The 13,214-nt window shown below is 39.2% G+C and overlaps 1 protein-coding gene across 2 annotated transcripts in view; it reads right to left on the reverse strand.

The window, feature by feature from the left end:
* The window catches only part of HCLS1 (hematopoietic cell-specific Lyn substrate 1), a 28,461-nt gene that overhangs the window by 14,915 nt on the left and 332 nt on the right, over positions 1-13,214 (reverse strand). Inside the window, exons 1-6 of one of the 2 annotated variants that reach the window (XM_081076820.1) lie at positions 11,224-11,498; positions 10,903-10,986; positions 10,289-10,362; positions 4,024-4,153; positions 2,238-2,348; positions 634-688 (exon numbers count right to left, since the gene is read on the reverse strand). In XM_081076820.1, the coding sequence (XP_080932946.1) occupies positions 634-688; positions 2,238-2,348; positions 4,024-4,153; positions 10,289-10,362; positions 10,903-10,986; positions 11,224-11,244 (475 nt within the window). In that variant the 5' untranslated portion in view covers positions 11,245-11,498. Of the gene's footprint in view, positions 1-633; positions 689-2,237; positions 2,349-4,023; positions 4,154-10,288; positions 10,363-10,902; positions 10,987-11,223; positions 11,499-13,214 lie in introns of those variants that run through there. The other variant, XM_081076821.1, reaches the window with a different exon arrangement.

Below are 13,214 nucleotides of genomic sequence, written 5' to 3' on the forward strand. Positions count from 1 at the left end.
AAGAGTTCTTTCACAGATTCGCACTGAAAGAATTATCAAAGGATATACTTTAGCAAGAAGAAAATAGAAAAAGCAAGGAGGAAACAGAATTAGCATGGAAGAAACAATGAAATACAACAAATGGTGAAGTAGAAAGTTGGTAAATAGGTCAGTTTAAATAAGAATTTACTAGATAATAATAATTATTAAATTTTGTGGGGTTTATAAACCCATAGAACCAATATATACCGGACAACAATAATTGTCCAGTTGGTATGAAGAATGTAGACTATACAAGGAATGTAATTAAATTATTCTATATTTCCTGTATTATTCAGGAAGAGGTAAAGATTAATTTTAAATTTAAGTCAAAGATGCATAGTGAAACTTAAGGATAACCTTCTAAAATAAGGGAGTGGATTACCTTATTTTTAATCCATTAGAGGAAAAAGGGGGACTACAGAAAACTTGATCAAGCTCATAGAAAGGGATAAAGGAGAAAGAAGAAAGTACACACTTGGATTTAAAAATAAATAAAAAAGTGGGGAAATGGGTCATGGAACTAAACGGAGTTGGTGACAGCCATTGGGAGGTGACATCGGAGCAGCACAGCAGGATAGTCATGTTACTAAAGCTGAAGTGCAGGGTACTTGCCTTTCTGAGATGTGTGTTTCTCCACTTCCCCTTTGTAATCAAAGCCAACTGCTGACTACAACGAAAATGAGAGAGAATTGCTTAGAGTTGAGCTGACAGTTTTCCCCCTCTCTCACTTACCCTTACTCCCAGCTCAGCCCAGAGGCTCGTTTATAGGGGCTCAGGGCTGAGTATGGGGGGTTAATGATAGTACCTTGCCAGGCTGGTGTAGAGGCAATGTGCTATAGAGCAACGAAGACAGGCTCTGGACACAGAACTCAAACCTCACCCCCTACTTGTTTAAATTTAGGCATGTCCTTTAACATTTGAGCCTCAGTCTCTTCCAATATAAAATGAAAATAGGTATAACTGCCTTCTTAACCTCAATTATAAATGAGAAAAATGTTTCTTCTTCATTTGGGATATTGTCAGAACTAAATAGGAGCAAGATATATAAAGTGTCTGCACTGGATCTTTCAATAAATTAGTGCCTTTCTTCCTAACTCCCATGAAACTAAAAGAAGATAAGAAAAGTGCCTTGTAAACTGCAAAGTACTATGCACATGTAAGAGGTAGTAGCCGATTCCTAACTGATGATACTGTGCAGTATCAGGGAGATATGCAGACACAGGGAGAGAGTCTTCTCTTCCCTTACACAGCAGCAGAAACCCCGAGCTGTGGATTTGGGTGAGGTGGAAGGCACCCAGGGGAGTCTGAATCCTAGCTGCTCTGGGACTGGATATATTTCCTTTTCTCTTATAGTGTGTTTTTAACTTTTCTGAGTTGTTTTCTGCTCCCAATGGAATAACATCTAATATTTAGCTTTAAGGATTCAGAGCCTAACAAACAACTGAAGGTTAAAAACAGAAATCACATCAAATCGCTGTGAAGGAGATGTCCTCTATGTGTGTGACTGCCGGGCAAGAGATACTCTTCTACCACAAAAGAGACAGATCAAAGAATCTGAGGTGTGACACTGAGAACACCAATGAGTTATCACCTGTATTCTCCTGACCACTGTAATCATACTGTCCTCTTTTTCTCTCTTTAAAATGACATACACACACACACACACACACACACACACACACACATACACACACAAAGGAGCCTTTAAAATACCTGGACCTGGACTTCAGAGATTTGGTGCTAAATCCTGTGAAAGGTAACATTTACCTTCTAGAAACATGGTAACCCTAATTAATTGTTTTCCTTGATTACTTGCTGCCATGGTAATCAAATTTAAGCTGACATCTCTGTTTTCCTGAAAGGCATAAATATTTGTAAGGTTTTGATGTTTGACCAAAAGAGGAACTTTGGAATTTCCCTCTTCTCTCTTCATGGTACAGGTATAACAAAAACCAAAGGTTCGAGGAATTCCTTATTAAGAGTTTGAGAGTCTTTTCCTCATTTAAATTAATACCTTTCAGCTCAGCGTGTGGCCTCTCACAGTGGCACCAAGGACGTTGCTGAGTGAGGTCATAGGACCTGTCCTTGTGATGGACCCTCTTTGAGTCCATGCCCTGTCTTTCCACAGGAGAAGCACAGACCCACATTCAAGGGGGAGTGTTCATAAGTCCCACACAATTTGAGTTGAGTGACACAGGGAGAGAGTTGCCACTTACCTTGTCTGCCCTGTCCTTCTCAACTCCGTATTTGCCCCCAAATCCTCTGGCAGCATCAGTCTGAGAAGAGTGCTTCTCCAGTTCAGCAACATACTCATGGCCCACAGCACTCTGAGGAAAATCAAGGATGGAATGATTGACAAGACAAAAATCACCATGAAAAAATAAAATGACCTAGAGATGGGATGGGATGTAAGACTATAAGAAATTCCATTCTGGGTCAGAATCCTAGCCTCTGACAGTGGCACAAAGGAATTCGTGAGGAGAGAGCAAGGTGACTTTTTCTGAAGCCTTGCACACCCTGATTCTTTTTTAATTAAGAACTCAGCATTCCGGAAACTCCCACAGGATGGGCTAAGAGCTGGAAGGATAGGGATTAGGAAGACAGAACAGTGGCTAAACCAGGAACAAAAAGAGAGTTAAAACAAGGGCTAACAATTTCTATTTTGTGTATCAAAATAGAAATGAGTGTAGTTACTACAGAGAGACCAAAGGGGACTGACTGGATGCCACAGCCGGAATGAAATATTTCACAAAAACAGCCAGGTACTTTTGTTTTAGATCTTTGCTCCTGTATGGCCATCAAAGTTCAGAAGCACCACCTGAGTCCTGATATTTAACAATGATCGACTCTTTATACCAAAGGGGGTTGGTAGGCAATACTCATAGTATTGTCTGCTACTACAAGATGGCATACGAGTGTAACTTAAATCTTTTCTATTCCCCTCCACTTTTAACTCCACCTACTGTTTTATTTTCTATTTGGTTTTAAAATATATGTCTCTTGTAATATTTAGATATGGATGCTTCATAATCTAGATACTGAACAATACTTCCAACCAAATAATGAGAGTCTTATAGAGCCTTACAGAGTCTCCACTAATAAGAAATTAGAAATTTCTTTCCCTTCCTCCTATATTTCCAATCCCATGATGGGATAAACAACATTAACACAGAGGTTGATAAGAAGCTCTGTGCTATATGAGCTCCTGGGAACTGGTTTTGCAGTATTTTGGGGTCTATGTAGGTCAACTCTGCTTGTTGAATTTAAGAATGAATCACTGCTTCTATTTTACTTTTTTCCTAGGAATTTTGTGGAAGAATATAATGCCTACAATACACTTTACACAAGGATGAAACAAAATACTTCTTAAGGCTGAATTAAAGACTTTCCTTGGATTTTTTTTTTCTCCTTGATGGTAAAAGTTTTTTTTCTTATAGGAATATATCTCTGTCTTTGAGTTTAGGAAAGTCAATGGAAAATATGATTCAATATACAAGCATTTTTTTCTTATGTTTTTATAGTATCTAATGGAAAAAGAAAAACAACATTCATATTTGAGGGCTTCTAATGGATAAATTCACATCAATATTTTTTATACGTATGTGCATATCATGTAAATAATGCACAATATATACAAAAAGAATACAAAATATACAGTAAAGAAATTACAACATAGACATAATACACAAGCACATAAAGCACTAAAGGATTTTAAAACATATTTTTCCCTTCTCTCCTGGTGCTCCCTGTATCCCCAGTCTAGGATTTAACAGTATGGCTGGACCTACTATAGGCCAGCCCTTCTCAATTCTTGGCTCCCATTTTCTACCATCTATATTTTATGTGCTGATATTGAGCAGGGGGAGGGGAAAGACACAAATAATATATGGACATTCGATTTTAAAGCCCAGATGAATACTGTACTTTTGAACAAGTTTTAAACCATGAAACCAACAAATGAATCAATCTTTTTTTTAAGCAAATATCTCCCTTTCAACTCACCTTGTCCATTCGGTCTCTTTCCACCCCAAAGCGACCTCCGTAGCCATGGGATGCTTTGGGCATTGATTCCATCTCCTTCTTCTTGAGACTATCATGCTCCTCTGACACTTTGTTCCTAAGCTGGTGGATGCTGGAAGGAACCACATGTCAGAGACTCATCATACACAGGGAAGTCAACAAATCCTCTTTCTCGGAAAAAATAGAAACCTGGAGGTGTGTTCTATTTATTTTTAGCAATAACCTGAGCCCCCAAATTATACCAATGCTGGGTCTGGGAGTAAGAGTTTAGTGTGGCCTGCATACCATAGCCTGATTTAAACTTTCCATAAGCCAATAATATTTCTTGTAATCTGTTATTTTGCTCACTAAATAACCTGTGGGTATTTAGTCCCATTTTTCACGTTCTTAAATATCAGAGGACAATACCTATATTCTAGTAACCGAGAAGTTATTTTCTTCTCTCAATGTATTTGCTTTCTAGGTACTCTACCCCAAGAAGCACAAAAAAATATTCATATACCCTTTTACCCACATTCTAGTTCTGGCAGTCTACCTTAAGGAAATAATTGTAAATATGACAAAGTTTAATGTCTAATGATATTCACTGAAACACTGTATACAGTAATGGCAAGAACGAAGAAACAATTTATATGGCTAATAACTAGAGAATAGCTAAGTAAGTTGCAATATTACTTTCAGTGGGATACTAGGAAGTCATTAAAAATGATTGTTATAAAAAATGTAGCTTTGGGAAATTTATCTACATATGAAGTATTTTCTTGTCAAAAATGAATGCCTTTCACCCCCACCCCAAATCTGATAATTCCTGAAAGAACTAAAAACTAATACAGTTCACTCATCACTAATTGTTGCACCACTTTGAGGCTCAAATAACCTTGGTTAGGGACACCTCTATTCCTAAGAGAATGTAACACTAAAAGGAGTCATTCTCCTTACTTCACTTCCATCTTTATCATGAGGGCACCTTTGCATATCTGTTTGGCCTAAGGATATGAAGTGATAGCTCAGCATCAGCACCAATCAGTGACAATCAGGACACATATGGGGATCCCTGGGGCTTCTTAGAAACATGTGGGCAAGAGAACCATAAATTAAAAATTTGACTTCCTACAGCAAGAAATGGAGGTTTAGGGAATTGAGACAGTGAATTTCACTGGCTCAGGAAAACTAGATACATTGGTTACAGGTGGAAAGGCCATCTTACAGCAGAAATTCTCCTCTTTCATGGAAGAACAGATCTATCTGGTGGCCTTGTAGTATAAGCCCACCAAAGGTCTTTTTAAAAAGCTTTCTCAGCTTCAGTCACAGTTAATTTTAGAAAGCTGGATTGGAACCAGATGATATTAAGCTAAGTGCTGGAAGAACCCTCTGTCCCCGTGCCTGCTCTAAACCCTCTGGCAGCAGTGAAGGCAGAGAACCTGTGTTGCTAGTTCATCAACACCATCAATTTAGAGCTGTCTGTGTCCAAAAAACTGTTGGTTCCAAGAACATGTAAATGATTGATAGTTCCCAATCAAAGTACTCAGATGACGAATGAAGAAAATAAGGCTAAACATTACTTTTTTAAAAAAAAACTATTTTTTATTTAAGTGTGTCTTTCCAGGACCATCAGCTCCAAGTCAAGTTGTTGTTTCAATTGAGCTGTGGAGGGTGCAACTCACTGGCCCATGTTGGGATTAAACTGGCAACCTTGTTGTTCAGAGCTCACACTCTCACCAACTGAGCTAACCGGCCGCCCCCTAAACTTTACTTTTAAATGGGAAAAGTCTGCACATTTTCAGTGAGTCCTACATGGGTCAATTAAATAATTGCTACATGGGTCATAACTATATTACAGTTGAAAAAAGTTTTTAAAAGGGATTAGAAAATGAGATTCAGGAATACCCACCTAATGGATGATAGCAAGGCTAGTCAGAGGATCATGCCAATAGCCAGCATAATTTCAATAAAAATGTTGGCGCCAAAGAACAATTTTTTTTATCAAATTCTTCAGAAAGTAGCTGAAGCCACTCTAAGTAGATCTTAGTTATATCATTCCTTTATTCACTAAATATTAAGTATTAAACTTTTGAGTGTGAGGTACTGCTAGGCCCTAAGGGCAGAAAGATGATTAATATATGGAGATAGTGGTCAGGTGGAAGAGATAGAAGGAAACAAAAAATTACACTTCAGTGTGCTTTGCAGCACACCAAAGAAAATTTTGTCTTATTAACTCTCAGTTGTCTATTTTAAGTTTTAAAATACCTTGGGATTGATAAAGCAGTGCAGTTTATGGAACCCAAGTAAACTCCAGAACCTCAAGGATGAGCTAAGCAAAGGAACAGATCTTGCTGTTTTTATTACAAGAGTAAACGCACAGACGTAACTCAGACTATAAAATTTTATTCACAAGCGATATGATCATAGATGTAGAAAATCCTAACAAGCTTACAAAAAAAGCACTGCTAGAACTATCAAGTACATTTGACAAGGTCACAGAATGCAAGGTCACTATCAAAATCACTTCTATTTATACATACTAGTAGTCATAGACATTGGAAATTGAAAGTTAAAAATAAATGACACATCAAATGAAATAACATGAACTATTTTGGCTTAAATTTAGCAAAAGATATGCCACACTTGAACACATTTCTGAAAAAATTAAAGAAAACCTAAATAAATGCAGATATATCCCACATTCGTGAATTGGAAAACTCAAGATCATTAAGATGTCAGTTCTCTTCAAAACGATAGATAGATTTAATGTCATCCCAATCAAAATACCAACAAGCATATTTGTAGAAATTGGCAAGCTTATTCTAAAATGTATGTGGAAGTGTAAAGTCCTGGGATAGTAAAAGTATTTTTTTTTTAAGGAGAACAAGTTGGAAGACTATTTGATTTCATGACTTATCATTAACCTACAATAATCTATGCAGTGTGAGATGGATCAGGGCAGACATATAGATCAATAAAATTGTCTAGAAATAGACACCCATGTATGCCAGGTAAGTCAATGGGAGAAAGAATAGTCTTTTAATGAAGTTGGAATTGTGAAATATTTATATGAAAAAAATGAAACTGAATTTTTGTTTCACACTGTACACAAAAATTAATTTGATCATAGACTTAAATGTAAATGTAAAATTATAAATCTTTTAGAACAAAACAGAAAATTTTCACAATTTTGAGGTAAGTGAAAATTTCTTAAGACACATAAAGCACTAACCATAAAAAATTTTGATAAATTAGACTTCATCAGAATTAATATCTTCTGATCATAAGGTGCCATTAATAAAATGAAAAGGCAAGTTACACTCTGGATTAAATATTTGTAAAATAAATATCTCACAAAAGACTTGTATCAGAATATACAAAGAACTCTTAAAACTATATACAAATACAAACATCCCAGTTTAAAAGTGAGAAAAAGATTTTAACCGACACTTGAAACAAAAATATGTGAAGATACATGAATGACACATGAAAAGAGACTCAATAAAATTAGTCATCAGAAAAATACCATTTAAAATCACCACATACCCACAAGAGTGGTTAAAATAAAAAATACTGACAATGCCAAGTATAGACAAGTATGTGGAGAAATTAAAACCCATACATTATTGGTAGGAGTGAAAAATGGTAACTTTCTATCAGAAAATAATTTGGCAGTTTCTTAAAGAGTTAAACATACAATTATTCTATGACTCAGCAATTCTGCTTCTAGGTATTTCCCGAGGGAAATAAAAATATGTGTCAACAAAAAGATTTGAACTCAACTGTTCATGACAGCTTTGTCTGTCATAGCCCTAAATTGTCAACAACTCGAAATGTCCATCCACAGGGTAATGGGAAACCACACAACGGGATATCCATACAATGGGATACTATTTGACAATAAAAAGGGACAACAGACTGATACGCACAAGACCGTGGATAGATCTCAAAAACATTATGCTGAGCGAAAGAAGACAGACACAATAGAATACATTCTATATTATTCCATTTATAAGAAATTCTAAGACAGGCAAAAATAATCTGTAGTGACAAGAAGCAGACCAGTGTCTATATCTAGCCAGTAGTGGAGATGGGGTACATTGACTGTAAAGAAGCAGACAAGTATGAGTGGGCAAGAGTGGCAAAAAGAAGATGGAGGAAAGGGCAGCAGCCCTTGAAAACCAGGCAGTTCCTAGGAAACACTAGGCTGCTTGGAGCTTCCTGGGCCAGGACTCCTCTATACAACAGATGAGGAATGGATAAGATCATTTGAACCATTCACCCAATTACCAAACCACTCCCCAAGCTAAATTTATTTTAGGCAGACCTAAACAAAAAAAGATCATGGTGTGGGGGAAGGTAGTGAGGTTAGTGTGAACCACAATCACTTCCTTTTCCTGCTTTGAATCATCTTTGCTCTGTTCTCCTCTTCAACTTCCCCTCTTTCCCAAGGGCCTTATTGATTCCCATCTGACCTTAAAGATCGGCTTAGCCCACCCACCCTAGCCAGAGAGAATCCTAGAGGACTTACTACTGGAAGGTCCTCTAGAGGTCTTTTTGATCCCAATAAGAATACTGAGAATCAGAGAAGAAAAGTGACTTGTCAAGGTCACTTGGCTAGTCAGTAGCAGAGATGGGGCTTTTACATGTCGGCAGCCTGGGTAAATGGGAGGGGAGTGGGTTTTATGTAAATGTCCTCACCATTTATTCTATCATATATAGATCCAGTTAAACTAATAAACATCTAGAGTCACCAGCTCCATTGGTCACCAGTCAGAGTAATGTATGTATTGGATTATGCAACACAACAAGTCCACATAAACACACCTTAGGAAGAAGGAAGATTGTCCTCTCTTTTCATGTTTATGTTAGGTTTTTAGGAAGAAAATATGATTAATCTATATTAGAAAAGAGAAATAACATTACTGAGCTGCTGAGAGGCGCTATGTACTACAGTAGACATTGATATGTTAGTCCATTGAATTCTGCAGGGGAGCTAGTACTATGCTTGTCTGATAAATAAAGAAGCTGAGATTCAGAGAGGGGAGTTGTCTAAATTCACATTACCAGTAATGGCAGAGCTGTGAATTGAATCTAAATCTCTCTGATATCCATAAGATCATGGCAGGGATTTAGGAATCTTCCTTAAAATGTTCTACTCCTACTATTCATGAGACTGGCACTGGGAGGGAAAGGGTAGAAGCAGAATTTGTATCCTCATCCTAACAGTTCTCAGAATATTAGTTCTGAGTGAATTTTACTCAGAAAAGAAAAAGGATCTTAATTTTGGGGGGTGGCAGTGCTTTTGAGCTTACAGAGGGTATCAAGAAGCTTCCTGCATGATCTGCTTCCATTTTTGTCATCTCTACAAATGTGTCCCACATTGCTTGGTTTGTTTAAGAATAATATTCATTATGGTTACTTAAGATAAGCTATCAGGTTGGTGCAAAAGTAATTGCGGTTTTTTGCAATTATTTTTAACCTTTTAAATCGCAATTACTTTTGCACCAACCTAATATTTATGTCTGATTAAACAATGCATAGTTCTAAAAAATATCAAATTGTATAAACATGTGCCAAGTTTTCATAGTATGTTGTTTGTGCAATGTGGTCATCCATTGACAGTTTTTAAATCTAGGGGTGAAAGAGGTGAAAACACTGTTGTTAGAGTGTGTGTGAAATTGTGTGAGACAACAATTTCACTGTTGTCTAGGGAGTGAAAATGGAGCTTAAAGCTGTATTAATTTTGCCAATTTGTGTGCAGTTGTCGATTTTTGCTTTTTTATTCCTGTTTTTGTTATACTGTTTATTGTGTGTACCTTGTTATTAATATTTGACATTCTATACTGTCCAAAGCACACAGCCCTGGTTAGATGATCCTGAATAATCCATGGAAGAGAAGCTAGATGGATAGAAATAGATGAAAGATAGACAGACAGACAGACAGACAGACAGACAGACAGACGGATAGATAAAGTGATACAACCTCAGCACTACTTCCTCTCTGAATCCCTTATAAGAGAAACAGCATAGATGTTAGAAATAAAAGAGAGATAATAAGGTTGGGGGAATAAGGGGAGAGACATGAAACAAATAAACAATGACACATACAGGAACACACAGAGACAGAGATTCAAGCAAAAAATACAAAGATATATAGACATGAACTACCTTATCTCTTTCCTTCCACCCTCATCTTCTCCTAAGTCTCTGAGTTTTCCCTGGGCTCTTCCCACACCCCTTTCCCATTCCCCTTGGCACCTACTTGATATGCTCTGGGCGTCCAGAGCCCTCAATGGTCTTGGCTCCCCACCGTTGCTCCTTCTCAGAGATGTCATTCTGCAAAAGACAGCACTCAGCAGTAAGTGATGGAAGGAGATGTGCCTGTGAGACTGACACACATGCCCCCAGTGTCCCCTGCCTCTGCTTCCTCCTTCAGATGCCTCTCCGTTTACACCACCCTCACTCCCACGTTAAAATTATAATTGGTGGGCTCTGAAATGGCCCTTCCTACTGCATCCCTATACTTTCCCCTTCAGGTCTTCTGTAACTCCTGAATTACCCCAAATTACACATCCAGCCCAAATCCCAGCTCATAGGCCAAAGGAGACCCAGCCTAACTTGCTCCTTCAGCATAGCCTGTCATATCACAATGTCACAATGCCTATCAACCACAATGTCAAACTACTCTACACCTGTCTCCTTCCATCCTCAACGCCAGATATCATGCATGTCCCACTCATGGCAACCATCAGTTTCACCATGAGGGCTATCTCAGCCCCAGACTGTCATTTTCGAAGTCACCCCAAAGGTTACAGAATGGCCTAGCTGCCTCTACCCCCCTTTTCATTGTCCAAGCAAAGCTATTTTCAAACTCACCACAAAGTCAGGGTCTGTGTCCCAGTCGTCACCCTGCGTCTCCACGGAAACAGATACATCATGGCCTACTACCGACTTCCACATCTGAGAGTAACAGAAGATGGGAATAATTAGGGGCAAAAAATCAAGAGGAGGGAAAACAAGAATGCCCAAGTCAATGATATAGCTCAATGTTTCTTGCCGTTTTTTTTCTTAGAAGATAATAGAAGCTGAGGCAAAGCAGATGGGAGTTTTAGGAAAGTACCTTTGCTCAGTTATATGGGGGGGGGGCAGGGGAGGATGGGGACTTATTTGAGACAAACTGACACGGCCTGGGTATACCTGAGTCTGGAGAGCGGTCATTATGGCTGTAGGTAACAGGAAAAAACCTGGGTACCAAAACTGCTGGGATCATTCGTGACAAGAGGCCAGCCAGACAGTGGCTTGAAGTGGTAATCAATGAGGAGTGCTAGAACATCCCTAGAATTATAGCACCATTTCATTCACTGTTCTACGTATGACTCCTTTTGTAGCTGTCAAAATATGTATCAGTCCAGTTCCTGATAAACATCTGTACTCCTCTCTACCTCTCTCTCCTCTCTCTACTTAACTCTACTGAGAAATTTTCCAACTCCAAGGGCAAGTGCTGTCTCATCTCCACTCAGACCTGCTATCTGAGGTCAGTAAGGCAGTCAGCTGATGCCTTCACTAGAGAAAGCTTGGGAAAGCCTTGTGTGCTGGGAATAAGTCACTTATTCTTCAATTTTTAAAAACCATTCAATTATATTTCTAAAGAAAATAACTGACTCAAAAACAGCATGTAGTGTAATAAATCCTTCATCTTGAACTTTAAGAGCGATTAGGTTTTTACTAACTAAATAAATGACAAAGAACTATGTAGAGAACACCAGTTGAAGGACTACCAAATTAGTATTCTCCTGGGACATCCCCCGTGTTTCCACTCGCCCTGCCAGTTGTGCATGGGGAGGAGCTGCAGTTGCTCTGCACCTGTGGAATCCTGGATCTTTGTGTGAAGAGGAAACAACGGCCAAGGCTCATCTGCTCTGGTGGCGGCTGAGACTTCTGGACCCTGACATCACTTACTAGCTGGCAACTCCCCCGCCCATCCTTCCCTACTCACTCCCCATCCCATTGGTGTCTTTCCCTGTGCTTTTCACTGTCTCTTGAGAGTCCCTCTTCCAACCACTCCTGCAGAGTTTCCACCCAGGCCTTCAGACTCTCTAATTTTCCTCTTCACTTGAAAACTCCTCCATGCTCTTTGAAAAACCCCTTGGAAACCAGCTCAAGGGAAGTTTGAGGGAAGGTTGGTTAAAGAGATGCAAAGAGGACACTGAAGTATTGACTAAGTCAGCTGCACGGAGGGATGAGTCACTGCCAAGACCAGCTCTGCCTTCCCTTGTGGGGCAACAATTATGGATTGGGGCAGGCAGGTAGAAGAGATCCACGGTCCTGCTTCCTGGGCTGCTTTGCAACAAAAGAACTTCACACAGGAAACTGGAAGGGAGAAGTTTCTGAAATATTCATGAGTAATAAGGAAGCAAGGAGGACCAATGGTCCTATCCTCTTTCTTGCTCCTCCTCCCAGGTGTCAGCCTGACTCTCCCATAAACCTCCCATCCTCATATATTTTTGAAACAAAAAGTTTCTGACACAGAGACAACGTAGTATCCTTGAGTTACTGGCCAGGAATAGGGAAGCCAAGAGGTAATGAATGTCTAGAGATGGGAGACCAGAGAGTAACCAGGTGAAGCATGGTACCCAGGTTATCAGCACCAACCAGGGCCTCATCATGAGGCTGCCTTATAGCATCAGAAAAGTAAGACTGGGAGTCAGAAGATCACGTCAGCTCTGTTACTAAGCTCCTGTGGGAACATGGGTAAGGGAATCAACACAGAGCATGTACTTATTTGCCATGTACCAGCCTAGGCAATTTACAAACATTAACTTAACTAATGTGGTAAACCACTGAACATCTCAGATACTCAGTTTTCCCCAATGGAAAAATAAATGAAGAGGTTAACAGCTCATCTATACAGCCCCCCCCCCCCCCCCCCCGCCACCCATTTCTGACATTCTGTGGTCCTACAAACTCAGAAGCTACCCTAGTGGAACCATCGGGTCATCCGGCCTCCATCAGCTCTTGGCTCTCAGCACTGGCGCACATTAGCAATGACTTCCTGATCTGTGACAATGTCTTTTATGTGGGTTGTGTCTCCTGCTAGACCAGGGACATTGTCTTCACCTCCTGGGGTCCTCCTCCCAACTCAGTGCATTAGAGCAACAGACCTTAGAAAGGGTGGTAGACTGTCAGCA

This window comes from Rhinolophus hipposideros (assembly GCF_964194185.1).
Source record: "Rhinolophus hipposideros genome assembly, chromosome: 2".
Taxonomy (NCBI): domain Eukaryota; kingdom Metazoa; phylum Chordata; class Mammalia; order Chiroptera; family Rhinolophidae; genus Rhinolophus; species Rhinolophus hipposideros.